The 25423-nt window shown below is 38.6% G+C and overlaps 2 protein-coding genes across 9 annotated transcripts in view; one reads left to right on the top strand and one right to left on the bottom strand.

Moving 5' to 3' along the window:
- The first annotated feature begins 2308 nt into the window (after positions 1 to 2308).
- DHRS7 (dehydrogenase/reductase 7) lies at positions 2309 to 18505 on the top strand. Its single transcript, XM_024133420.3, has 7 exons — positions 2309 to 2513; positions 8673 to 8825; positions 10583 to 10689; positions 11144 to 11383; positions 13748 to 13870; positions 15094 to 15309; positions 17992 to 18505. Exons 1-7 carry the CDS (start codon positions 2381 to 2383, stop codon positions 18037 to 18039), a joined length of 1020 nt encoding a protein of 339 aa, XP_023989188.1. The 5' UTR covers positions 2309 to 2380; the 3' UTR covers positions 18040 to 18505.
- A 299-nt stretch (positions 18506 to 18804) lies between these two features.
- Positions 18805 to 25423, bottom strand: part of PCNX4 (pecanex 4) — a 46039-nt gene continuing 39420 nt past the window's right edge. For 5 of the 8 annotated variants that reach the window (XM_028495968.2, XM_028495969.2, XM_007123205.4 and 2 more), the window contains one exon: positions 18805 to 22819. In XM_028495968.2, coding sequence (XP_028351769.1) covers positions 22568 to 22819 — 252 coding nt within the window. In that variant the 3' untranslated portion in view covers positions 18805 to 22567. The remainder of the gene's footprint in view (positions 22820 to 25423) is intronic. The other 3 variants (XM_028495965.2, XM_055088494.1, XM_028495964.2) reach the window with 2 other exon arrangements.

Genomic DNA, 25423 nt, shown 5'->3' with positions numbered 1-25423 from the left:
AGAATAGAGTGTACCCATCCATGGTATGGTCTGGCTTGGGACATTAAGTCTAACTCAACCGTTTCATTTTACAGAAGGAGAAAAAGGCTCAGAGGAAACTCTTGAAAAGAATTTGTTCACTGTAGTAGTATTGAAACTGAGCAGGACCCTGTGGGGCCCTCCCACGTACAAAAGCGCTTCCATGTACAAAAGTGCTTCCATGTCCCCTGTTTCTTGTTTGTAGAAAAGCTGTAGTCTCTCAGGCCTCCCCTGAATCGAAAAAGAGCAGGCTCAAGCAGTTCATGATTAGGATAATAGAGTCACAGAATCTTTAGTTCCTCCCTGAAGAACATAGATAACAGTGTCTGATGCACATTCCTGAGTTGTTTTGCAAAGTACTAAAACCACTACTATATGGAAAAAGCTAACTGCATGATGACTAGACTATAGCCATGACATAAGCTGCTCCATCTTACACAATTTCCAAGAACTGGCCTCAAGGAAATGGAGACAAATCGACCTGGAACTGAAGATTAACTGCACTTAAAACAATCAAGATGACACTGACCAGACCACCACATGACCAGTGTAAAGATGACTGTCAGAGCTGACTGTGCTGTTCTGCACACTCCTGAAACTTCCCCATTTTCCCCTGTGAAACCCTTTCCCTCTAACTGACAAGTGGGGAATGGTTTGAGGGTTGCTAGTCCACCATCTCCCTAGGTTGCCGGCTTCCTGAATAAAGCATCTTTCTATTTCCACCAACCCTTGTCTCTTGGAACACTGAACGAGAGCAGCTGAACCTGAGATCGGTTCCAGCTCCAGCTGGTAACTATTTTTAAGCACCTTATTTGAAAAGTCATTTGTCATAAGGAAAATAAAACCCACATTGTAAAGGTGACAAGGCAATAAGGGTAACCCTTGAGCAATATTATTCCAAGTTGTGATCAGGATAAACTATTAGTCAGGGTCAAGGTTTAGCTAGGTAGGGCACATCTTCCTCCAGGAACCCAGAACAATATCACAACAATTTCTGATTCAACACAGTGTAAACATTCTTATGGCTTTCAGGTGTTAGGGAACTCTATAGGTGCAGAATATAGAGTTTATAAATAAAGCCCTCGCCTTTCAGGTTGGAGTCTAAGAAATGATAATTATAATAGAAACAATAAATAATAATTAATTCTAATAACTACAAAAGAAAGAATGAATATAATTACTGTGTATGAGCCACTGTGCTCCTCTCACAGGCATTTTTCTCATTTAAATTACATATTCTTGGGCTTCCCTGGAGGCACAGTGGTTAAGAATCTGCCTGCCAATGCAGGGGACACGGGTTCGAGCCCTGGTCCGGGAAGATCCCACATGCACCGAGCAACTAAGCCCGTGTGCCACAACTACTGAGCCTGCATGCTACAACTACTGAAGCCCAAGCGCCTAGAGCCTGTGCTCCTCAACAAGAGAAACCACCACAATGAGAAGCCGGAGCACCACAACGAAGAGTAGCCCCCGCTCACCGCAAACTAGAGAAAAGCCCGCGCACAGCAAAGAAGGCCCAACACAGCCAAAGAAAAATAAATAAATTTGTTTAAAAAAAATTACATATTCTTTGTGGGTACAGATAAGGAAAAAATTTACTCAGCGTCACTGAGGGCTCAGCTACCCTGAGTCAACTGAGTTGGCTCAAGTCCCCAGTCCGTGCTCCTCGCACTAGACTCAAGTTGCCCAACCTGCACTTTCTCATTCAGCAATGGGGCCAGGGTCACTTTTCAAGGTGCTTTCCAAATTTAGGTGGACACGGGGCCAGTCCTACTCAGCCACTGGGTTACTTCGGTGAGGGGGTGGGGGTGGCGTGGGGTGGAAACAAATTGACGGTTTGTTGGGTTCATCTAGTTAAAGAAAGAAAGATAAGAAGGGGGAGGAGGAGGTCGAATTCATAGGTTGGAATATTTGTGCTCTTCCTGAGCTTCGAAAACTATTTGCGCGCAAAACAACTGTAAAAGAATCGTTCTTGAGATTATAAATGCTGTGACTACCGTACCATCAGGAGTATCGCCAAGTGCTTAAGTCATCCACGCCGTCTGTTCCTACTGCAACCCCTTATTAGGAGCACAAGCAGGCAAAACCTGGGCAGCGATCTCCGGGCGGGGCGCTGGGCCGGCATCGCCCACGCCCAACGCGCGCAGCCGAGGGGCGGCTCCCGGCCGGCGGGGAGCCGTTCTGGGCGCACCTGGCCACTCCTCCCTTCTGCCAGCTCTCTGGGCGGGCCCGGGCCGGGGGCGGGCGCGGCGGCGGCGGAGGCGGTGCTGAGGCACAAGTGCTGCCGCGCGACTTAGCCTCCGTCGGTGGCTCTGTTGGTCGGTCCGTTTTCGTCCTGCGTAGCAGGGCGCGCGCGGCCGCGATGAGCTGGGACCTGCTGCTCTGGCTGCTGGCGCTGTGCGCGCTGCTCGCGCTCGTGGTACAGCTGGTACGCTTCCTGCGGGCCGACGGCGACCTGACCCTGCTGTGGGCCGAGTGGCAGGGGCGACGCCCAGGTGAGGACCCGCAGCCGCCTTTCCGGAGTGGGAGGCCGGGCTCCGTGCGGTCCGATTTCCGCTCCCTTCGCGTCCCTCGCGAAGGGCGGCGTGGAGCTTCCGGGAAGCGAGGCTGCGTCTTTCCCCGGGGCTGCGGTTCGGGGAGGAAGGGGCCGGGGCCTTTTGTCTTCTGTCCTGGTCCATATGGACTTGCCTGGCTGCCAGCGTAAGAGAGAATTGTGGGGCGCCCACAGATCTCAGAATTCTCAACCCCGCTCCCAGGGATTCTGATGCAGCGTGGGAGGACAATACTTTGAGAAACAGTGCGGTTTGTAAAGGAGGCTCCTTTTGAGGCTACTTTGTGCGGTTGTTTATCTGCCATTTCTCACTCTACTCAGAGTAGCGAAATAAAATTTGAGGTAATCCAGAGTCACCCACATACCTGCTTACTCATTGGGATAAAAGTATAACCATAGAAAGAACTGGATTGGCGTTTTGCCTGGAGGAGGATCATTACTGGCATACTAAAAGGCGTTCTGCCTGTCTCACTTTTATCTGTGCCCTGCTTAATATGATGGTCGTTTACTAAACGCATTCTATGTGCTAAGCACTGGGCTAGGCCCTTTTCACACATGACAGGTCACCTTTACAGTGACTCTTATAAAGTAGGCATTATTAAGCTTATTTTCCAGATAGGGAAACTAATGCTCAGAGAAATTCCATAGACTGCCCAGAGCTAGGCTTTGGATCTGTAAGGGCCAGGGGGAAAGTGGGGTTTCCCTGGACCTAGTTTCCTGTATGAAACTATCCAAATCATGTGAGGAGGTTTGCTTGGAAGTGATAACTAGTATGCTTTAAAAATGGAGCCAGGCATATACCCTGAGAAAACCATAATTCAAAAAGAGTCATGTACCACAATGTTCATTGCAGCACTATTTACAATAGCCAGGAGGACATGGAAGCAACCTAATGTCCATCGACAGATGAATGGATAAAGAAGATGTGGCACATATATACAATGGAATGTTACTCAGCCATAAAAAGGAACGAAACTGAGTTATTTGTAATGAGGTGGATGGACCTAGAGTCTGTCATACAGGGTGAAGTAAGTCAGAAAGAGAAAAACAAATACCGTACGCTAACGCACATATATGGAATCTAAATAAAAGTACTGATGAACCTAGTGGCAGGGCAGGAATAGAGATGCAGATATAGAGAACGGACTGGAGGACACGCGGGGTTGGGAAGCTGGGACGAAGTGAGAGAGTAGCATTGACATATATACCCTACTAAATGTAAAATAGATAGCTAGTGGGAAGCAGCCGCATAGCACAGGGAGATCAGCTCGGTGCTTTGTGAGGACCTAGAGGGGTGGGATAAGGAGGGTGGGAGGGAGGCTCAAGAGGGAGAGGATATGGGGATATATGTATACATATAGCTGATTCACTTTGTTGTACAGCAGAAACTAACACAACAGTGTAAAGCAATTATACTCCATTAAAACTGTTAAAAAAAAACACACCAAAAACTGGAGCCAGGGAGGGAAGAGGAGCCATATCACTTACACAGGGGTGAGAATTGGTTCTTGGGGACAGAAAAAAATCTTAGATGGTACAATGTTTTATGGCCCTCCAAAGCTCATCTCTACCCAACAAAATATTATTCCTTAGTATTTCATTTTTCTTCTTGGGTTTTTTGGGGGTATAGCATGTGTAGCACTGACATTGAGTTCATGGAAAATACATAACACATGTGCAAGATCAGGGCTACAGAACTATGGTAAATAGATGGCTGTGATTGGTAGACTTCCTCTTAGTCATTTGCTCCATCTCAACAGATGGAATGCATGTGCCTATTGGCTGCTTTGTGGATGTTTGTGTTTGATCCTCAGTGCTTTTGTGTTAAATTGGACTTTGAGAATTTCATAAAAATACCTTATATTTCATTATTCTATAAAAGTTATTCAACTGATAATGTCAAGTGCTGAAAAGGAAAAATGTTGACAATATCTAGCAGCTAGTTAAATGAAAAGTTATTTTAACCTATCAAGTAAAAGTTAAAAGTTAAGGTGGCTAAAGGTAATTTTTAAGAAATTCATTTAGTTTTTTCAGTGTCTTTTGCTGGAAAAGTATCAGTTTTGAAGGGTTTTTTAATACATTTAATTACTTTGCTATTATGTAGCTGTATAATTTGCCAATTTACATATGTAATATAATACATTACAATTTAAGTAAATACAAGTTATTTAGCAAAATAACTTTTGTAAGTTTACAGTTGTAAAGTTAAATGTTAATAGCTTTTAAATTTTAACTTAACTTTTAATTTTTAAATTTCACCATTCTTAAACCTGCATTGACTGAAGAGTAAACTTTATAGAACTCCTTTCAGGTATAAATCACAGATAGATATATGTAAATACATAAACAGATATGCAGTATATCTGTGAAATTAAAATGTCTTGGAGGAGTTATTAGGAAAAAATGACTAAAAAGACATTTAGGGGCTGGGGGTGGGGGTGAGGTGATAATGAAAAAAAGTTAAAGGAACATGAAGATAGACTCAAGTTCCCCAAACAGCTCAGCCTGCGAAGATGGGCAGACTCTTTTAAGGTTAAAAAAAAATTATCCTCTTTTTCTTCTCTATAGGTTTATTACTTTTTGTCACTTTAAAAAATAGACAATATACTTACATAAGGCAAATTTTAAAAATACAAAGAGATGTATGGTGACAAGTAAAGCTGTCTTCCACCCTTGTCTCCCAGCCACCCAGTATGCCTCTTTGGAGGCAACCACCATTTCCTCCTGCCTTTTATGTATCCTTCTGGAGATAGTCCCTGCATTTCCAAGCATGTATCTCACATGGTGAAATTTAAGAGTGACTAATTTTAGGTATTGCCTGTAGATCCAGAAAAATCCATGGCACCAATCCAGAGTAGGAAAAGTCTCAACAGCAGCACATGTGAGGAAGACTCAGATTTTAGTTGGCAGTAACCTCGATGTGAGTCAACCGTGAAGTGCCAGAAAAGATTAGGCAATCCTGGGAGATGTTTAGTGTCTGATGGAACAAACTGCAAACAACAACAGATGTCTCCTGAATACCTGCTTGTGTTGGCCTCTGTGCTGGGCACTGGGGACACAGCAGTGACTGAGCCAGCCACTGCCTGGGCCCTCACGGACGGAGCCTCCCTTCTGAGGGACAAGGGAAGCGATTTAGTCATGTCACCTTGCTCTGAACTGTCCAGACCCCACGGGAATCCTGTGTCCTGCTCTGGCCAGCTCCTTTCAGTAGGAACACTGACCAGCTGGAGCTTGTGCAGAGGGTGTAAGTGGAAGAGTGAGGAAATGGGATGCCATGTCATCTGAGGGAAGGTAGCAGAAATTGGAGCCGTTCAGCCTTAGAGAAGCAAGAGATGAAAGGACGTAGGGAGGACATAACAGCTGTCTTCAAATAAATGAGACACTGCCGTGTGCAAAACAGGCTTGATTTATTCTTCCTGACACCACAAGGCAGAACTGCTGCCAACGGCTGCTGGTCCATAGAAGTTAAAGTTATCAGTATAAGAAAGAATCCCTGAACCCCTTGAATGATGAGACTTGCCTTATAAAAAGGAACCGGTGCCTCAGAGATCACTAGCTTACTCTTCCTGTGAGGAAATTAAGTGGAGACTAGTCAACAGCCTGAGGGGAGAATTCTGAAACTGGGTTAGGGGTTGAACTCTAAGTGTCCTTCCAACTCCAAGAATCTGCTTTCAGAAGCTCTTTAGGGGGGCCGTTAATGTATGCCAGATTCTGTTGAATTGTTAAACAAAAGTTGGTGCTGAATAAGGAAGTTTTCTTCTCCAGAGTGGGAAGAAGGGTGCCAGAACTGCAGGTGTACTAAGGTAAATGTGAGCCTGCGGCTTTTCTTTGTTGCATTTAAATAATGTTTGCATATTGGTATACAAATGAAGAAATCTTTGTTAGTTCTGTGCTAGTTAGTAAATAGTTACAAACAAATTATATTCACCTTGGAGTCTTGTGTATTGCAGAACTTTGGAACAATGAGTAGTCAATGAATGACTATCTGAATATACATTCTGCTATTCCTGATAAAGTCCTTCAGGAAGGTTGCTCAGTTGAGCCTTTCCACAAAAGTACATCAGATGTGGGAGTTCCCTGGTGGTCTAGTGGTTAGGACTTGGAGCTTTCACTGCCCTGGCCCAGGTTAGGGAACTGAGATCCTTCAAGCTGCAGCCAAAAAAAAAAAGAAAAAAGTACATCAGATGATAGGAAAGCATTGTAGCCCAGACACAGTATTTGGGATGTTTCTGTCCTTAGTTCAGATATTTACATGACACCTCTTTCCTGAGGACATTTTCTTGAATGGCTAAGACAGTTGGGTTCTAAGATATTGATCTTATTAAAACGTGGTCAGTGTAGGCTAGTGATCAGAGTGTGGGCTTTGGAGCTAGATATACCTGGACTCCTATCCTAGCTCTGCCAGGGTTCCTGGGTGTTTATTCAACAGTGATTTATGGAGTGCTTTCTCTATGCGAGTCTCTGTGCGATGCACTGAGGACACAGCAATGAATAAGGGAGTCAGGGTCCTATCCTTAAGGAAATTTACAGTCTAGTGCTGTAAATTAATCTCTGTAAACCTCAGTTTCCTTTTCTATAAAATTGAGATAATTCTTGTTTCATAAGGTCCTTGTGAGGGTTTTAATAAGGTAATATGTTTAAGCACATAGGAAGCAATGAAAAAATATTAAGCCATTAAAGTTAGTAACCCCATTGCCCCTGGCTGGAGAAATTACAACATACAATGTGTTTTGTTGCCAAAAAGTCCATTTGTTAAACAATTTTAGCAACAATTACAGTTGACATTTTATTAAGCACTGAGTATGTGTCACACACTGCTCTGAGTGCTTTACATATTTTAACTCATTTCTCTCAACAGTCATATGAAGGAGGTTTTATTATTAATTCAGTTTTCCAGGTTTGGAAAATTAAGGCACCGAGTTCTCACATGGGAGCATTTCATTGCTGTGTGTGACACAGCTAGAACTTGAGCCCTGATAGTCTCCAGAGCTCGTACTGATTACCGGCCAGTTAGGTTTTAGAATTGTTTGACTAAAACAGTAAACTAGTTTCCTGATTTTAACTTTTCTGATCTAAAATCAAAAGTGTATATCTTAAATAAAACCTTGTTTGCTATTTTTGATAAATAACACATTTTAATAAACAAGGCACACGGGAACACTGCACTACAGTGACTCTCTACGAATTCAGATGGACGGTGGCTATCGTGTGCTTCAGTGCAAATAAGTTTTTCACTGGAGAATATACCACTCGTCATTGCTTTATTTTACATTTTTACAGTCTTTAACAAGATGATACTTGGGCAAGCAGAGTACATTTCATTGCTCATATGTATTTCTTCTTGGGTGAACTACTAGATTCTTCTAAGATGAAAGCTCAGGCATTTGGGGGGGCACTAAAAACCTTTAGTTGATAGGCATCAGATATGATTGACAAATGGGGAAAACATGACTTTAAAAATCCAGGGTGGTTCTGCCATACCCTAGAGTAGAACTTGGTATATTCAGATTTGCAAGAAATTAGAATAATAGAACTGAAAACTGGATGGGACTTTTAGTGATCATCTTATCTGAATCCCTCATTTATGAATAAGGAAAGTGAGAATGTGAGTCCAGATACTTTCTGTTTACTTACCCTTACTTTTCTTGATCAAATATACAGATAAATAGAGGCTTAGAGTCAGACCATGGAGTTATACCTTGAAGTAAAGTCTGGAAAACTCACCAAGAGTCTAGAATACACAAAATAACATGTTGATAACTGTTACTAATATGATTTGTAGCACTAGGTAGGAAGTGTTTTCTTAGGATATTTAATTTAAAAAATTTTTAAACCACTTTATTGAGGTATGATTATCATATAAGAAACTGTCCATATTTAATGTATACAGCTGGATGAGTTTGGGGATAAGTATACACCTGTGAGACCATCACCACAATCAAGGCTGTAAACATAGGATATTTAAATTTTTAAGTGCCACACATTATGTCTTCATATTCAGTGATATTGTTTAAAACTACTTTTTTCCTTTGGTTAATCTTTGATTTACGGATGTAACCCATAGCTTATTTTCTCCCCTCAATCCCCACTCCTTTTTCAATAGAATGGGAGCTGACTGATATGGTGGTGTGGGTGACTGGAGCATCAAGTGGGATTGGTGAAGAGCTGGCTTACCAGCTGTCCAAACTCGGAGTTTCTCTTGTGCTGTCATCCAGAAGAGTGCATGAGCTGGAAAGGGTGAAAAGAAGATGCCTTGGTAAGTAAATCTAAAATAGCAGCAGTGCTTCCTAGAAGTAAATCAGAACCCAGAGTCAAAATTTGGAAATTTTAGAGGGAAGAGGGGGATTCTCCTGGGCAGTAGACTCTGTTTCCAAATGCTCTACGTGCTTTGATCCAAGTCCTCTTCCTTTTGTCATCTCTTAGTTAGCTGGCCTGGCCTTTTTCGTCTCTTTTTCTGCCACATTTCTACTTTTTTTGGACACTGGTTCTTAGCATTAGGGAGTGACCATCAATTCTCTCAAATGCTAGTGGATTTTTAGTGACCAAATAAATGTCTTACATTTTTGTCTTAGAGAAAGAACAGTTTGGTTCTTATGTATGATATACATGTATGTAACCAGAGAAATTTAATTGACATTTTGGTAAAACATCAGATATTAAAATTGTATGAAATGGTATAAGATTTTTGTTACCAGGAAAAAACAGGAATAGAGTTAAATTTTTTTCGGGCACGCCACACATGTGGGATCTTAGTTCCCGGACCAGGGATCGTACCCATGTCCCTTTGCACTGGAAGCACGGAGTCTTAACCACTGGACTACTAGGGAAGTCTCGGAATAGAATTAAGTTTGAAAAATGCAACTTGAGGTAATATTTTTCCATATATATAGGACAACAATGTTTTTGTCTGTTTGGGTTTTGGTGTAGTTATGTTCACAGTGAAAGCAGCCTCAAGTAATAAAGTTATTATTTCTCATGGGACATTTAGTATCTACACTGAAATAATTTTGAATTTTCCAGTAGACCATTTTTTTGGTCATTTACCTGTCATTCTTTAAAAATCTTTCTTTCACTTTGCTGATGGAACTAACCACCCAGAAATAGAGTTAGCTGCCAAGGCCACAAGCCCTCTTTCACGATATTGCTTTCAAAGGCTTCTTGTGTTTTTGAACTGGGCCACTTCTTATGGCAGTTGCTCCTCCTCTGTTGAGACTTGCACTGGCAGAAATGAACCATAACAGCTTTTCTTAGCTGGAATAAGGCTGTTTCCTTTTATTTGTCAGATCATTAGTGCAAACTATTTCTTTTTAAAAACAGTTAATGTTTCACAATTTACTCCTTTGCCCATAAAGCCTTTACACCTCTTGTTTTCTCTACTTACTTGTTTTTCTTATTGAAACACAACCTTGTTGTATTTCAAGGTTAGAATTCAAGGAACTTAGTTTCAGTTGCTCTTTTGATGAACAGAAATAGAAAGGGCCATTATAGCACAACTTGTTTCTTGGTTGCCAATTTCAGGATTGTATCCTTTTCCTTGTTTGCCTCCTGGAATCCTTAGCCGCTGGAAGGAAGCTTCTATGTGTCATGTGACTGGAAGACTCAACTTCTTATTGATTTTCAGCATAAAATTTTAAAAAATATGTTTAAAAATCAAGTAGTGAACCTATCATATAACAGTTGTACAGTTGTACCTCTGTACTTCTAAAGAAATTGCTCTAAAATTTTTGGTTTTAGTTTGTAGTATAAGCTTGATTTCTTCTAGAGTCTGTTCCAATATTAGGCTGTATATATTCAAGCTGAAGAGAGGAATTCTACTTCCTGTGTACCCAGCTTTTTGTTGGATGATATGTTGCCATATCACCACCAGTCCTCTTCTTGGTCACTGAAGAGAACCTCATCCACAGGGCCACCCAGAAATGAGTTCATTGCCAAGTGTGGTTGTAGGGTGGGTGTTAAATGTTAATGTAAATAGCACATGACTTCCACATTAATTTTTAAGTGTCTTTTATTTAGAGAATGGCAATCTGAAAGGAAAAGATATACTCATTTTGCCCCTTGACCTGACTAACAGAAGTTCCCATGAAATGGCTACCAAAGCGGTTCTCCAGGAATTTGGCAAAGTAAGTAGCATTTTGAGTGCATGAATCTTGCTTTGAAGTAGCTGCAAAAGAGATTCCCATCTATGGTGCTGTCATTCAAAGGGCTTTAGGCAAATGGGTTCATGCAGTGTGATGAAGGCCCATGAGTTGGGCCTCTTTTAATCTCTGAGTCTGTGGCTTTATGTAATTAGAACTTTTCCTCCCTTAACAAATACTAACTCCTCCATGTAGAACAAAAGCTAAAAATCCACTGTGCCTATTATTTTTGTGACACATTATTTTCCATAAAAAGTCACTTAAGTTGAGAATTTAGTTCCATAGGTGAATTCTGATTTTCATTTTATCTTTTTTATTATTGACTTCTGGAAATATACCATCCTGTTCCAGTGATTCATCAAGTTAATATAACCAGAATTCTAACAATACATTTACAGGCCATCTCTAAAGTGCCCCTTTTCTGATTTTCTTTAATTAGATTGACATTCTGGTCAACAATGGTGGAGTATCCCAGCGTTCTTTGTGTGTGGACACCAGCCTGGACGTCTACAAGGAGCTAATAGAGGTTAACTACTTAGGGACGGTGTCCTTGACAAAGTGTGTTCTGCCTCACATGATTGAGAGGAAGCAAGGAAAAATTGTTACTGTGACTAGCCTCCTGGGTGTTATATCTGCACCCCTTTCTGCTGGATATTGTGCCAGCAAACATGCTCTTCAGGTAAGGCTGCCAAAACTCAACTTGGGTAGAACTGAACTGAATGTGTATATGGGGCATATGGCCTTCAGTGCAAGAGATCATCGGAACTGGGTAGTGATGTATGGAGACAGAGAGAGACCCAAGATCTCAGGTAGAAGACTTACCCAGAAGATGCTAAAAAAGACTTGAGCCTTACATGCCTCTTCCTAATTTAGCAAACATGTATTGAGCACCTACACTGTGTCGTGCACTGCAACAGTTCCTGGGAGTATAAAGATGATAAGATATATGATCCCTGCCCTTGAAAACTGTATAGTCTAGTTGACATGTCACCCTTTACCTTATCCTCATTTCTAACACATCTTCATGGCAAATTTGGGGTCTACCCCTTGTTTCTTCTACACACATTTCAGGATGTACTTGTCCTCCTCATTTCTGTGACTTCTTTTTCCTTCCCCATTGTTGTTGGTGTTTATTTTACCTGAATTTCTAAATGTACGTGCAGGTCAGACGTAGGAACTGCCCACTGAATGATTAGCCCTGCGTTTCATATCCCTACTGGGACTAGCCTTGACTCTGTTTACTCTGATTTCATTGGAAGAAGAAAATCTAGTTAAGGCAGAGTCTCGGAGAAAGCTTAATTTGGCTTGCATAATTTATGAGATGTGAATATTAGAAACGAATGAATTTTTAATGTTGGCTTAAGAGTGGATAAGAAATGTTATTAAACTATAACATGGAGCAAATTAAATCATAAGGCCAATAGGAGGAGAATGATTAAGAAAGACAAATGATTTATAATTAATGCTGTTGAAGGTCAGCTTAAGTAGAATCTTTCACTGTTGGAATAATGAGATGCAATAGTTGAATGGTCATCAGTTTCATGAAAATTTGAAGCTTTGGTTCCTTAGGATCCTCTTTCTGCTGTGAAGAGCGGACAGTTGCAGAGCGATGAAATGAAATATGGGAGTGATGATTTCCTCATATTTGGTAATGGGGTATCACTTACTTCCTGTAGAGCAGTTGGGCAAGTCTCAGGCAGGCAGATGAGGGAAGTTGGCCACCCCATCTGTTTCGCACTTAGTATCTCATAAGAGATGCAGGATGCTTTCAATCAAACACAATATGAGTTGTCTGGCCTGCCCTCCAAGACTCACTGTTTTATTATTGGATTTGATCATCTGATACCATGTGGCAGGTCGAGACTGTGGTTATACCAGTAGCTGAACACTGAGACCAGGAGGCTCTTTTTGAAGAGCACATTTCCTTCCCCGATACCCAGCAAGCTAGAGAGCGAACTTACTTGTCAATCAGAAGTTCACACACTATACTAGATGTGATTTCAAACAAGGAGAGGTTTTCGTGTCTGGTATACTGGCTTTCATGGTGTCCTCTCCCCTCTTTTGCTTAGAGTGGCATAAGGTTAAGAGTGCAGGAGTTCATTCATGAAGCCTTTTTTCCTGTCCATCTGAGTCAGGCACTGTATTAGTCTCTGACAGCGTGAACCCTCAAAGACCCTGTGTTTGTTAGGCATCAGCATTAAAGGCTGGTAACTGTTTGATGTTATTGGATCACAAATGAATGTACCCTGGGTTAGCTGCTTAGGCTTTTCAATTAATTCAGTTTATCGCAATGTAGTCTTGGAATATTTCCTGATTTAGAGAGGAGATGAAGGGATGTAGATGTTTACTCCCTATTTGGTTTAGAAATGGGCAGTATCTTTTAAGTCTAGAGGGTCCAGCTTGTTTTTACAAAAGCCATTGAGTAAGCAATCATATTACATTTTCAACTAGCATGTACTCTTTTACTACCCCCCAAATATAAATCTTTGGTGAAACTAATTATCTATTCAAATAGTAATTGAAAAGGTTGAACTGTTCCTCTATGATAGTTTTGGTTTAGTACTAATCCCCGCTTGCTCCCCCTTGCCCCAACATCTGCACTTTAGGCCACTTTGAGGGAGAAAAAGAAACCCAGCCTCAGTGATGCTCAGTGGAGAACATGCAACCCTTTTGGAGTGGGGAGCTGGTGGCGACTGGGTGGGAGGGTGTATCAGACTCTCCACGGGTAGTCTCTCACTTACCCAGTGCTAAATCACTGGTGGCACGAGCTGCCACTGCCAATGCGGGGATGAACCATTCATACCTGGAAAGAGCTGAGAATGCCTCTTCTAGATTGCCTTCAGTCTTACACTTAAAAATGCCTCATCTTGCGTAATTATATTTCCTATCCTTTACTCAGGCATTTCAGAACATATTTTCTGCTGCTGTTGTCCTTCATAAAAAGTTGAAGAAAAGTAATTCAGTGCTATTAGTAAACATGAGATATGTGTCTGTATTTAATTTTACTTGCTTTTTTTTTTTTTTTTTTTTTTTTGCCTTTTAGGGATTTTTTAATACCCTCCGAATTGAACTTGCTACATACCCAGGTATAATAGTTTCTAACATTTGCCCAGGACCTGTGCAATCAAATATTGTGAAGAATGCCCTAACTGAAGAAGTCACAAAGGTAAAAATTTCTAGTTGGGGAATAATTTGAATGCTTTAGTAGTTATACACTGGCATCATATCACTATGCCTCAGGGTTTTCATGTTAGAATTGCTTATGAACTATTTACAGAACTTAACTCAGCATTAGGAAAATGGTTAAGGTTAGCTGATAGGGCTTTGGCATCCAGTTTTAATAAAAGCTAAAGAAATTACTAAGATACTGCTTATAAGTAATCCACTATTATGTGCGCTATCAGTATTTTAAAAACCCAGTTTTAATCAATTCACAAATTATAGCAACACTGAAAGGTTCTGTGTGGCTGAATTTTAGTACATTAAATCTTACTGGGATTTTAAAAAGGGATTATGGTGAAGGAGCTTAGAAAAAAGCTTGTTGAGTTGTACTAATTTTAGGTTAGCCTCACCCAGGCCTGTGCTTCCCTCAGCTCATAGATTACACATAAGTGGTCTATCAAATGAATAGTGAATGTCTCATGAAGAATCCAGTATCACTCACTAATACAAAAATCCCTCTAAAGGCCATGAAATTTTCCTTCTCCACTAATATTTCTACTGAGATATAAATCTATATGCTTTTATGTAAATGTTTACATATACAGTTTACATTTTCACATTTTCTGTGGAGGCACTATGGTAAAACAGAATAAGCACTCTATTATAGGAATCAAGGGACTTGGAATATAGAACTGGCTACTACTAAATGATCTGTGTGAGCACAGATAAGTTACTGCCTTTCTGGGCCTCAGTTTATTTGTAGAATGGTAGTGGGTTAACTAGAGTAGCAGTACCAGATTTGTTCAATACCAAGAAACCGCTTTTATCTTCTTCCTCCATTTCATCCCCATGGACTCCATATTTTATAGAATTTCACTTGCTAAATGTATTAATAATTTGTTTAAAATTTTTTACTATTAAAGTGACATGGAATTATCATTAAGTACTTTAAGATGGTACAATTCTAATTAAAAGCAGAGAACCTTTATCTTTTAGTTAGCCTGCACAATCTTATCTGGTTAAGTGTATGAATTCCATTAGGCTTTTTGAAATATTACAAATAGCTTATAGGCACATATTAGTACCTGTGGGGACTCCTAAGGGGCATGAGGCCACATTAAAGGAGTCACTCAACTAGATGTCTTCTGAGTCCTTTCTAGCCTAAAAGTTCTGTGAGATACCTTGGATAAATACACATCCCTCACTAATTTTTCAAAATTTTCTTAGACTACAGGCAGCGATGTAGATCAGTCCCACAAGATGGCAGCCAGTCGTTGTGTGCAGCTGATGTTAATCAGCATGGCCAATGATCTGAAGGAAGTCTGGATCGCGGATCAGCCTTTTTTGTTAATGGCATATTTGTGGCAATACATGCCAACCTGGGCCTGGTGGATAACCAACAAATTAGGGAAGAAAAGGATTGAGAACTTTAAGAATGGTGTGGTAAGACCAATTTATACATTTCTGAATACATATCAATCTTGTAGGAAAGTATGACATCTTCTAGTGCTTGAAAACTTTTCTTACTAACATTCCACCAACCTCATGATGTAAATACAAAAGGTATAAAAAGTTTTCCATTCCCCCATGCATATCTCTTGGTTTACTATAAATTACTACTGGTCTTGGAGAAAGTTTTCTACAAGGTAAAATCAAATCAAGGATTGCCATTTTTTCTTCTATACTTACTGTTTGGCTAGTGTATGGGCCAAAATGCTTTTTCTCTACCATGTGTCCCCACAAACTCCAACCCATCCTACAAGTCTACATCCTATAAGTGTCACCTCCTTGGGTTGATACCTGGCCTCCCCTCCCATTTCTCCCCGGGACTTGGTGCACCTCAGCCCTGTGCCTACCTCTGTCAAAGCACTTCCACACTATTAAAAGAGATGCAGCCTTACATGTAGTGCTGGTTCCTTTGATTTTGTTCCAGAAACACTTTGCACATCTGAGATGTGTCTAGGAAAATATGTTGACTGCTCATTCTTTCAGCACTCATTCTTCCAGAAAAGTAACGAATGTTATAAACTATTTCTGAGAAAATTGTGACCATCAAAAGAGTTTAATGTATAAACAGCACAGGATATGTAATGAGTTAAGCTAAAAATTATAGATCATATAGATATGATTATGCAAAGAAGCATTATTTCTGTGGATGGTTTTTACTGTTAAAGTATTTCTTTCAGTGATTACTACCTTCTTTTAGAAATGTTAGCAGGGATTGTATATAAGGAGAATTATAAAATGGGATCATACCATTTATATTATTATATAACCTACCACTATTTAAGCAATCACAAATTGTTAGACATTTGTTGCAGCTTTTTGCAGGACAGTGAAAATGAATTAGTGAAAAAAGCAGAAAACAAAATACTTAGAGAGACTTAAAGGTTATAAAACTTTCAATATGCACTAACATGTCTAGAGCTTGAAAAATCATGAAGGGGGCTATTCATTTTCTACTAGCCAATTTGCTTTGGGCCAAAACATTTATAAGTGTTTTGGTAACATTAAGTCCCAACACTGGGACTTGGTAGTGTGGGATGGTTCCAAAGGTAGAGCTTCATCAAATATTACATCTGAGTTTGAAATTTAGAGGACAGCAGATATAGTGGCATTGTGCCCAGTGATGGATAAGAGTTGAGAGGGAAAGGCCACCTTACTAAAGAGGTGACACAGCATCCTGGTTAAGAGCATGGAGCCTGGTGCTGGTCTACCTAGGTTGAAATCCCAGCTCTACCCCATACTCGTCCCATGACCCCAAGCAAGTTACTTCTCTATCAATCAGTCTCCCCATCTACAAAATGGTGATTACTGATGATAATAGCACCTAGTCATAGGATTGTTATGGGGAGTAAATGAGTTAGTATGTGGAAAGCTCTTAAAACATACCGTGGAGTGTTATGATTACTAAGTATTAGCTGTTAATGCTTTTGTTTTGATGGCAGGAGGATATTCAGCAAACAGATAGTAAAGACCAAAGAGTTAAATAATATGGCAGAGAGAGAATGCATTATAGAAATAATTGTTTCAGAGGGCAAAGAAGGACTAGGGGCTAGAGTTTCAGTCCCACTGTAGCAGCTGTTCTTTCAGGAATGTCCATAAGAAGGATTTTTTTTTGTTTACAAAATACCTAACTGTAAGATATAAACATCACTCAGTAAATCTAGGCACTTCATTACATCTCACATTTGCTAAAAATGATGACCTCTCTCTTCCTACCGACATCTTTAAAATATTGCTTATTACGTGGTCTTACCTGCTTTATCACTTTATGATAAACTGGGCATCCTTTCATTTCCCAAAACCATTTCTGAGGTATACCTTATTCTTTACACAAAACCCTAGAAACTTTTAAAAGTTGTTCCTCTTTTTTTTAACTTCTCTCCTCCTTGCTTGTTTCCTCCCCACCGTTTTTTTGTATTGTATATATCCATCTCCTTATTGAAATTTGTTTATAAGCATCTAAGTTAAGAGAATGCCAGTATTATCCCAAACTAAATGTACTTGTTATAATAATTGAATTTGTTTCTGTCATTTAAGCTAGGAACACTATGTCTGGAGCTTTGTTTTGATGAATCGTTATTAATCTTAGGCATAAAGAATTGCATTGAATTTTGTGTTATAATTTATTTTTGTCTTATTTAGTGCAAATTCTTGAAAGTGGTAAATGGATATCTTCCCAAATGAAATGTCACCTCTTAGAGACTGAGTTGCCTTGTTTTACTCTTTAAGCAATGTACTCAAAGTCCACAAAAGATTTTGAAGTTGTCTGTCAATTATTTTAATTCTAAAGACACTGTTCTTTGTACATATTAAGGCCAGTCAGTGTAGGTATGACATGCTGATCCAGAAGAGTAATAATAGAAATTTCAGCATTTATGAAATGGCATAGTCAGATGCTAACAAATGACAGAGAAATAACTATGCTAAGCCCATTAGAGATATTTTTGTGTAGATCTAGAATTTTGGCTGTGATTTTTATTTTGATTTAAGCATTTGCCCAGGTTTTATAAGGATTCTCAACAGTGAATTATAATGATATAGCTCCTCAAAACAGAAGGAATTAATTGTCAAAAACCGGGGTAGAAGAGACTGATTCATGTTTCTGTCATTCTGTTATAGGATGCAGATTCCTCTTATTTTAAAATCTGGAAGACAAAATATCACTGAAGGAGTACTTGCATTTTTCAAGCCAATGGAAAGAGAAATGGAAAACATGATAACAGCAATTTTCTTATGCACTGAAGACTTATTTGTGATTTTACTTCTTAATAGATACAACTTTCCTTTCAATGTGTAATAAATAAGATTGCCAGGAGTCTTGCAATAAGGGTATTAATACATACTACATTCCTGGATTAAAGAGCATTTTAACATACTCTAGCATGTATGCTTAAAATCTAGGTTAGCAGAATGCCAACCAAAGAATTACAGTAATCCATTTAGCATAAATGCATGGAATATTACATGAAGCAGAGTGCTGGGGAACGGGCAGATATAAAGAAGTGTCTGAAATGGCATGCCTCCAAGGTGCTTACACTCTCTTGGAAGAGCTGACAGGTACAAATGACTGGAATTTGAAGCCATAGGTAGGACTCATAGCAGCCATAATTTATTAAAAATCTATTATATGTCATTTGCTGTACTGAGGTGCTTTGTAATTAGTTAATTCATTTATTTCTCATAACAGCCCTCTAAGGTAGGTGGTATTATCCACCTTAATAGATGAAGAAAGAAATGCCCAAAGCAAGTAGGTGTTACTTTCCCAAGGTCACAGAACTCGTAAGGGGTAAAGCCTGGGTTAAACTCAGCTCAGGAAGATTCCATTGGCAACTTATTTTAGTTATTATCATTAATTTTACTTTAATCTTTAGCACCTTATAGTAGAAAACATGCATAGGCCATAATAGAAAATCAACAAATATTCCTTGACTATTTACTGTCAAGGGAGACGAACAGGGGAAGAAAAACATGATTCTTATGTATAAGCAGTTCACAGTTTACCTATAGACAGACAAGGTAACACCCATAAAATAACTGGAATAGTTAGTTGGTGGAGAAGTTGGAGACCACCCTGGTGGCTGTCTTTGGGAAATGGGGAAGGTGTAAATGGTGGAGTGACACCATGAGGTACAGCAAGTAAAAGCAATGGAATAAATGCACACATGGCAAGATGGATATATCCTAGAAGCACGGTGATGAGTGAAGAAAGTAAATGATGACTATAACAATTCTGTTTACATATACTTAAATTTATGTGCACAGAAGATAGTGCTCATTTTGTCCACAGGGGATCCCAGATAATGGAATTATTAAACACAGCCTTGAAAATTATGTTTGGTATATTTAAAGATATAAAACACAAGACTGAGAATTTCAGCAGCAACCTAAGTGTCCATTGATGAATAAAGAAGATGTGTATATATATACAATGTAATATTACTCAGCCATTAAATAAAGAAATCTTGCCACTTGATACAACATGGATGGATCTAGAGGGTATTATGCTAAATGAAATATGTCAAAGAAAAATACCACATGATCTCACTCGTGTAATTTTAAAAAGAAAACAAAGACACACAGCCACAGAGAAAACATGGGTGATTATTGTGGGGTAGGGGGCAAAATAGGTGAAGGGGATTAAAAGGAAAAAGCCTCCAGTTATAAACCCCTGTGGGTTTGTTCCTATTGTCTGTTGTTTCTCTTGGATTTTGCTCATGTTGTCTTATCTCCTCAGGTGCTTTATTTTAGACTGTCCAACATAAATATGAAAAATTATAAAAATAAAAGGTCCAGAGAAGATGTACATTTGCTCTGGGTAGTAGCTAGGTACACTACAAATCCAGGGTCATCTTAATCCAGTTTTAGGGATTAAAAAGATTGAAACTGCATCTATTTTTTTTGTTCACCCTCCTTCTTTGGAGAGCCCTGGACTCTATTTTTTAAACCCTCTAACTTAGTAGCAAGTCTGCCCAAAGTGTTAGTTATCTTCTCAGCCACCTCTTCCTTAATTGGCAAATGTTCTTAGAAGAAAAGCAGCTCAAATGCTGAGCTCAGGTCTCTTAAGTTTCATTTTGCCTTGGATCTTGGTTGGTGATATAATTCTTCACTGTCTTCTTGGTTCTCTGATACCTTTAAACAGACTTAAAAATATTATTTTGCCCAGCTTTCCTAATTCTCTGTGAGATGTCTCATGTGAATTACCTAGGCACTACTAAGGTAGAAGTCAGAAAAGCTGGTTTTAGGGCAAGTTCAATCAGGTCAGATATTCTGAATATATGAGATGGAAATAGTTACATATACAGGTTCAGTGCTAAGAAGAGAGGTTGAGTACATGTATTTGAACATCATCAACTTACTGATGATATTTTAGGTCTTGGGAGTGAATGAGATTGATTGTCTATGGTGAAACGTAGAATAAGAAGAGGGGGCCTGAACCAGTTGTTAAGAAATTCCAAAATTTAGACGTCAGGTAGAAAAGGAAAAGCAGCAAAGGTGATTGAGAAGTAGTCAGGGAGACGGGAAGAAAATGAAGATAATGTGTCAGGGAAGCCCCCCCACAAAAAATTCAAGGAGTTGTCAAATGTGTCAAATGCTACTTAGAGGACAAATAAGATGAGAATATAAAAGTAACTATAGTTGACCCTCGAATAGTGCTGGGGTTTTAATCTGCATATAATTTATAGTGGGCCCTCTGTATCCATGGTTCCTCCTTATCTGTGGATTCAATTGACTTTGTATCTTAGTATTTATTCCTGAAAAAATCCATGTACAAGTGGACCTGCACAGTTCAAACCCACGTTGTTCAAGGGCCAGCTGTAGTTGGTTTGACAATATGAAGGTAAATAATGACTTTAATAAAAACTTTCTTCATTTTGGGGGATAGTAGAGATGGAATCCAGACTGGAATGTTTTGACAAGTGAATGAAGATGAGGAAACTTGGCCATGAAAAGAAATGGAGGGACATGGCGGCAGTTTGAGAAAAATTCATGGTAAAGGGAAAGCATGGCTTGGCATTATTATAATACTGAAAATCTTTAAACAACTTAAAATGCCCATTATTTGGGGGACAGTCTAATAATTTGTCATATCTATCAATGTTATACAGTCATTAAAACTGATAGTGTTTTTAATGATATGAGAAAATTTCCCTAGGTGACAAAAAAGGTATATATATATAATTTTCCAGCTAATAAATCTCAGTTACATAAATCATAAGCCTGAGATCTGAACTCAGATGTAACACCAAACCCTATCTTATTAACTGTACTATATTGCTTCCCCCAAAATGACTTAACACAAGAATCTCGTGAATTCATTAATTGAAATTAGTCCAAAAAGCTATCCTTTAACACTGCTGTATTAAACTGTTCCACTTAATAAAGGAATAATAGTAATAAAAACCTAATTGGTACATTTCAAGTAATTTCAATCATTACTAAATACAATGTATTACTGTACTACCTACTCAGGAGCCTACTACAGATTAAATAATGGGTACTATAGATGGAAATAAATAAGGTGTAGAGGAAATTCATGTCCCAAATGATGCAGATTCATTGTTCATCCTCCTTATAAGTACCTGTGAAAAGTTCTAAGCAGCAAAAGAGTGAAAATAAAAGCCTGATCACATTATGAAAAATTTTCTCCCATTTCTTTCTGCCTTTAGTTCAAACACCTTAAGACACTAGTAACTGGTAGTCCTACCGGATAAGTCGTTCTTCAGAAGCGGTATATTCAGTTGAAAAGAAATGCATAAGGAGCCAGATCTACAGAATGGCCTCTAACAGTCATAATCAATTACCTTAATGTTGCTAATCCTGTGAGTATTCACATGATGAATAGGATGAACTTTTCCTTTCAAACATATCAAAAGGATACTTGGAAAAAAAAAAGATTTTTTTGGAAGAGATTTTATTGAAAATTTTTAAGGTTTCTGAATTGAAGTATATGAAAAGAAAATGAGTAGATTATATGGAAACAGACCACGTTAAATATTAAAATAGCACAAAGTTTGAAAATACTATAAAATTTTTATTTTTTTTTTTTGCGGTACGCGGGCCTCTCTCACTGTTGTGGCCTCTCCCGTTGCAAAGCACAGGCTCCGGACGCGCAGGCTCAGCGGCCATGGCTCACGGGCCTAGCCGCTCCGCGGCATGTGGGATCTTCCCGGGCACGAACCCATGTCCCCTGCATCGGCAGGTGGACTCTCAACCACTGCGCCACCAGGGAAGCCCTGAAAATACTATAAAATTTAATATTTCAAATAAATATATATACATTTTTTAACCTTCAGTAGGATCCATTATCTTGACTTAAAAACACTGATATGTGTATCTTTTAAGCATGTAAAAATTACACAGTTGTTGACTTCTCTAAGGCAAGTCACTTATCACACATTTAAGAAAGCATTAAAAAACTCATTATATAATCTTACACAAATGTTTTGTATTTACCAAAGCCTACCACACTCAATAGGGCACAAATATTGGCCAACTAATTTTAACTTTTATGTTAGACATAAAAGTTGTTGGTTTAAACCATTAAGATACCTAAGAGAATCAACTTTATAGAGCTTAGCTTTTCTTAGGCATCTGACTTGTGGGAGGAGAGAGAGAAGTCCAGTGAAGTTATGAGGAATCATATTGTTAATTTTCTAGACATCTCATTTGCTCACAATACAAGTCAAAATGGGCTCTAAAACAAATGTATATGGAGAGGTTTTGAAGAATAAATTGGATATCCCAGGGGAGGATCAGCCGCTTGTACTGTAAGGTTTCTTAAAAGTAGTGGATGAGCTTGTATACTATAACGTTCCTCATCATCATTGGTGGCATAAAGCAATTCCCATGAAAGATTGGCCCACTGACCTCTAACAGCTTCAGCATTTAACTTCCCAACTTGGATCAATAATTCTTGAAGGGTAAGTACTCTCCCAGTGTAAACTCCCTGTAAAGAATAAACAAGGTGGGAGGGAAAGCAAAAGAAAAGAGATTATATTCAGGCCTTTATTTATAAAATTAGAGAAAAATTCCATTGTAGTTAGGCAAACTTAAACAGAAAGTAGTGTATCAAAATGTACATGAGTTGCTTGTCTTCAGAATCAAGAATCACATCTATCTGATTGCTCTCCAAATAAGTGCAAGAGAAAAAAATTTCCTGGTAGCCACTGCACTCACTTCTCTTTATACTTTCCTCTCTATTCCCTCATCCCATCTGGCCTCAGCAATGCATAAGTCATAAATACTAGTCAGTGAACAATCATCCAGTAGGCTCTTTTCAAAAGCAGCTTTATTGAGATATAATTCACATTTCATATAATTTGCTGATAAATGTATAATTCAATGACTTTTTAGTATGTTCAGATACATACAACTATGTCCACAATTGTAGAATATTTTCATGACCTCAAAAAGAAACCTTGTACTCTAGCTATTATCCTCCTATCCCTTAATTTCCCCAGTCATTAGCAACCACTAATGTATTTTCTAATCTAATGTATTGATTTGCCTCGTCTTGGAAATTTTACATGAATGGAATCGTGTGGTTTTTCGTGACTGGCTTCTTGAATTCAGCATGTTTTCAAGGTTGATTCACGTTGTAGCATGTATCAAGTAATTCACTCCTTTTTATGGCCAAATAATATTCCATTGAATGAATATACCACTATTTGTTTATTCATTCATCAGTTGATGGACAGTTGGGTGTGTCCATCTTTCAGCAATTATGAATAATGCTGCTATATTTGAATTTTCATGTGGATTTATGTTTTCATTTATCTTGGGTATATAGGAGTGGAATTACTGGATCATGTGGTAACTATGTCTAGTTGAGAAAATGCCAGAATGTTTTCTGAAGTGGTAGTACCATTTTACATTTCTGCCAGCACTGTATCAGAGTTCCAATTTCTCCATATCCTCACCAACACTTATTATCTAACTTTTTGATTTTAGACATCCTACTATGAATGATGTCATTGTGGTTCTGATTTGCATTTTGCTGATGATGAATGATGTTGAGCATCCTTTCATGTGCTTATTGTTCCATTTGTATATTTCCTTTGAAGAAATGTCTATACAATCCTTTGTTATTTTTAAATTGGGTTAAGTTATGCTATTTATGGTCTAACCCTCTAGTATATTTTTCATTTAGTTCTTTTTTATAATTTCTATCTCTATTGATATTCTTTCCTGTTTGATGTGAGATTGTCATCATACCTTCCTTTACCTCCCTTTTTAAATTGAGATATAATTGACATATTAGTTTCAGGTGTACACATGATTCAGTATTTGGCTATATTGTGAAATAATCACAATAAGTCTAACTAACACCCATCACTTCTTGAGATGAGAACTTTTATGATCTACTCTCTTAGCAATATAACAATATACAATCAGTATTATTAACCATACTGTGCATTGCATCCCCACGGCCTTATTTATTTTGTAACTGGAAGTTTGTACCTTTACCAATTGCACCTACTCCCACCCTCTGGCAACCACCAATCTGTTCTCTGTGTTTGTGAGTTTGGTTTTTTCTTTTTAATTTTTTAGATTCCACATATAAGTGAGATCAAATGATATTTATCTTTGTCTGACTTATTTCACTTACCATAATACCCTTAAGGTTTATCCATTTTGTCACAAATGGCAAGATTTCCTTTTTTATGGATGAATAATATTCCAGTGTGTGCATGTGTGTGTGTATTTTCTTTATCCATACATCCATAGGTATACAGGTTATTTCCATGACTTGGCTATTAAAAATAATGCTGCATTAAGCATGAGGGTGCAGGTATGGTTCTGAATTAGTGTTTTCATTTCCTTTGAATAAACATTCAAAATTGAAATTCCTGGATCATACGGTGGTTCTATTTTTAATTTTTTGAGGAACATCCATATTGTTTTCCATAGTGGCTGCATTAATTTACATTCCCACCAAAGAAGGATTCCCTTTTCTCCACATCTTAGCCAACACTTGTTATTTCCTGTCTTTTTGATAAGAGCCATTCTAACAGGTTATGAGGTGATAGTGGTTTTGATTTGCATTTCCTTCATGATTAGTGATGTTGAGGACCTTTTCATGTCCCTGTTGGCAAACTGTATATCTTCTTTGGAAAAATTCATATTCAGTCCCCTGCCCATTTTAAAATCAGATTTTTTTTTTTTTGCTATTGAGTTATATTAGTTCTTTTTATATTTTAAAACATAATAACCCCTTATTAGATACATGTTTTACAAATATTTCTCCCACTTTGTAGATTGTCTTTTCGTTTTGTTGATTTCCTTTGCTGTGCTGAATGAAACTTTTTATTTTTTAATTTAATTTAATTTTTTTTTTTTTTGCTGAGCCACACAGCATGTGAGATCTTAGTTCCCCAACCAGGGATCAAACCTGTGCCCCTGCAGTGGAAGTGCAGAATCTTAACCACTGGACTCCCAGGGAAGTCCCTGAATGAAGCTTTTTAGTTTGAAGTAATCCCACTTGTTTATTTTTGCTTTTGTTGTCAAATCCAAAAAATCATTACCAAGACCGATGTCAAGGCGCTACCAC

Source organism: Physeter macrocephalus, chromosome 11 (assembly GCF_002837175.3).
Source record: "Physeter macrocephalus isolate SW-GA chromosome 11, ASM283717v5, whole genome shotgun sequence".
In the NCBI taxonomy this organism is placed as follows: Eukaryota; Metazoa; Chordata; class Mammalia; order Artiodactyla; family Physeteridae; genus Physeter; species Physeter macrocephalus.
The sequence above is the reverse complement of the archived record's forward strand: the minus strand, read 5'-3'. Positions and strand labels throughout refer to the sequence as shown.

Coding starts and splice junctions, on each gene's coding strand:
- DHRS7 (XM_024133420.3), top strand. CDS start 2,381: ATGAGCTGGGACCTGCTGCTCTGGCTGCTGGCGCTGTGCGCGCTGCTC. Junction 11,384..13,747: donor CCAGCAAACATGCTCTTCAG/GTAAGGCTGCCA, acceptor TTTGCCTTTTAG/GGATTTTTTAATACCCTCCG. Junction 13,871..15,093: donor TAACTGAAGAAGTCACAAAG/GTAAAAATTTCT, acceptor AAATTTTCTTAG/ACTACAGGCAGCGATGTAGA.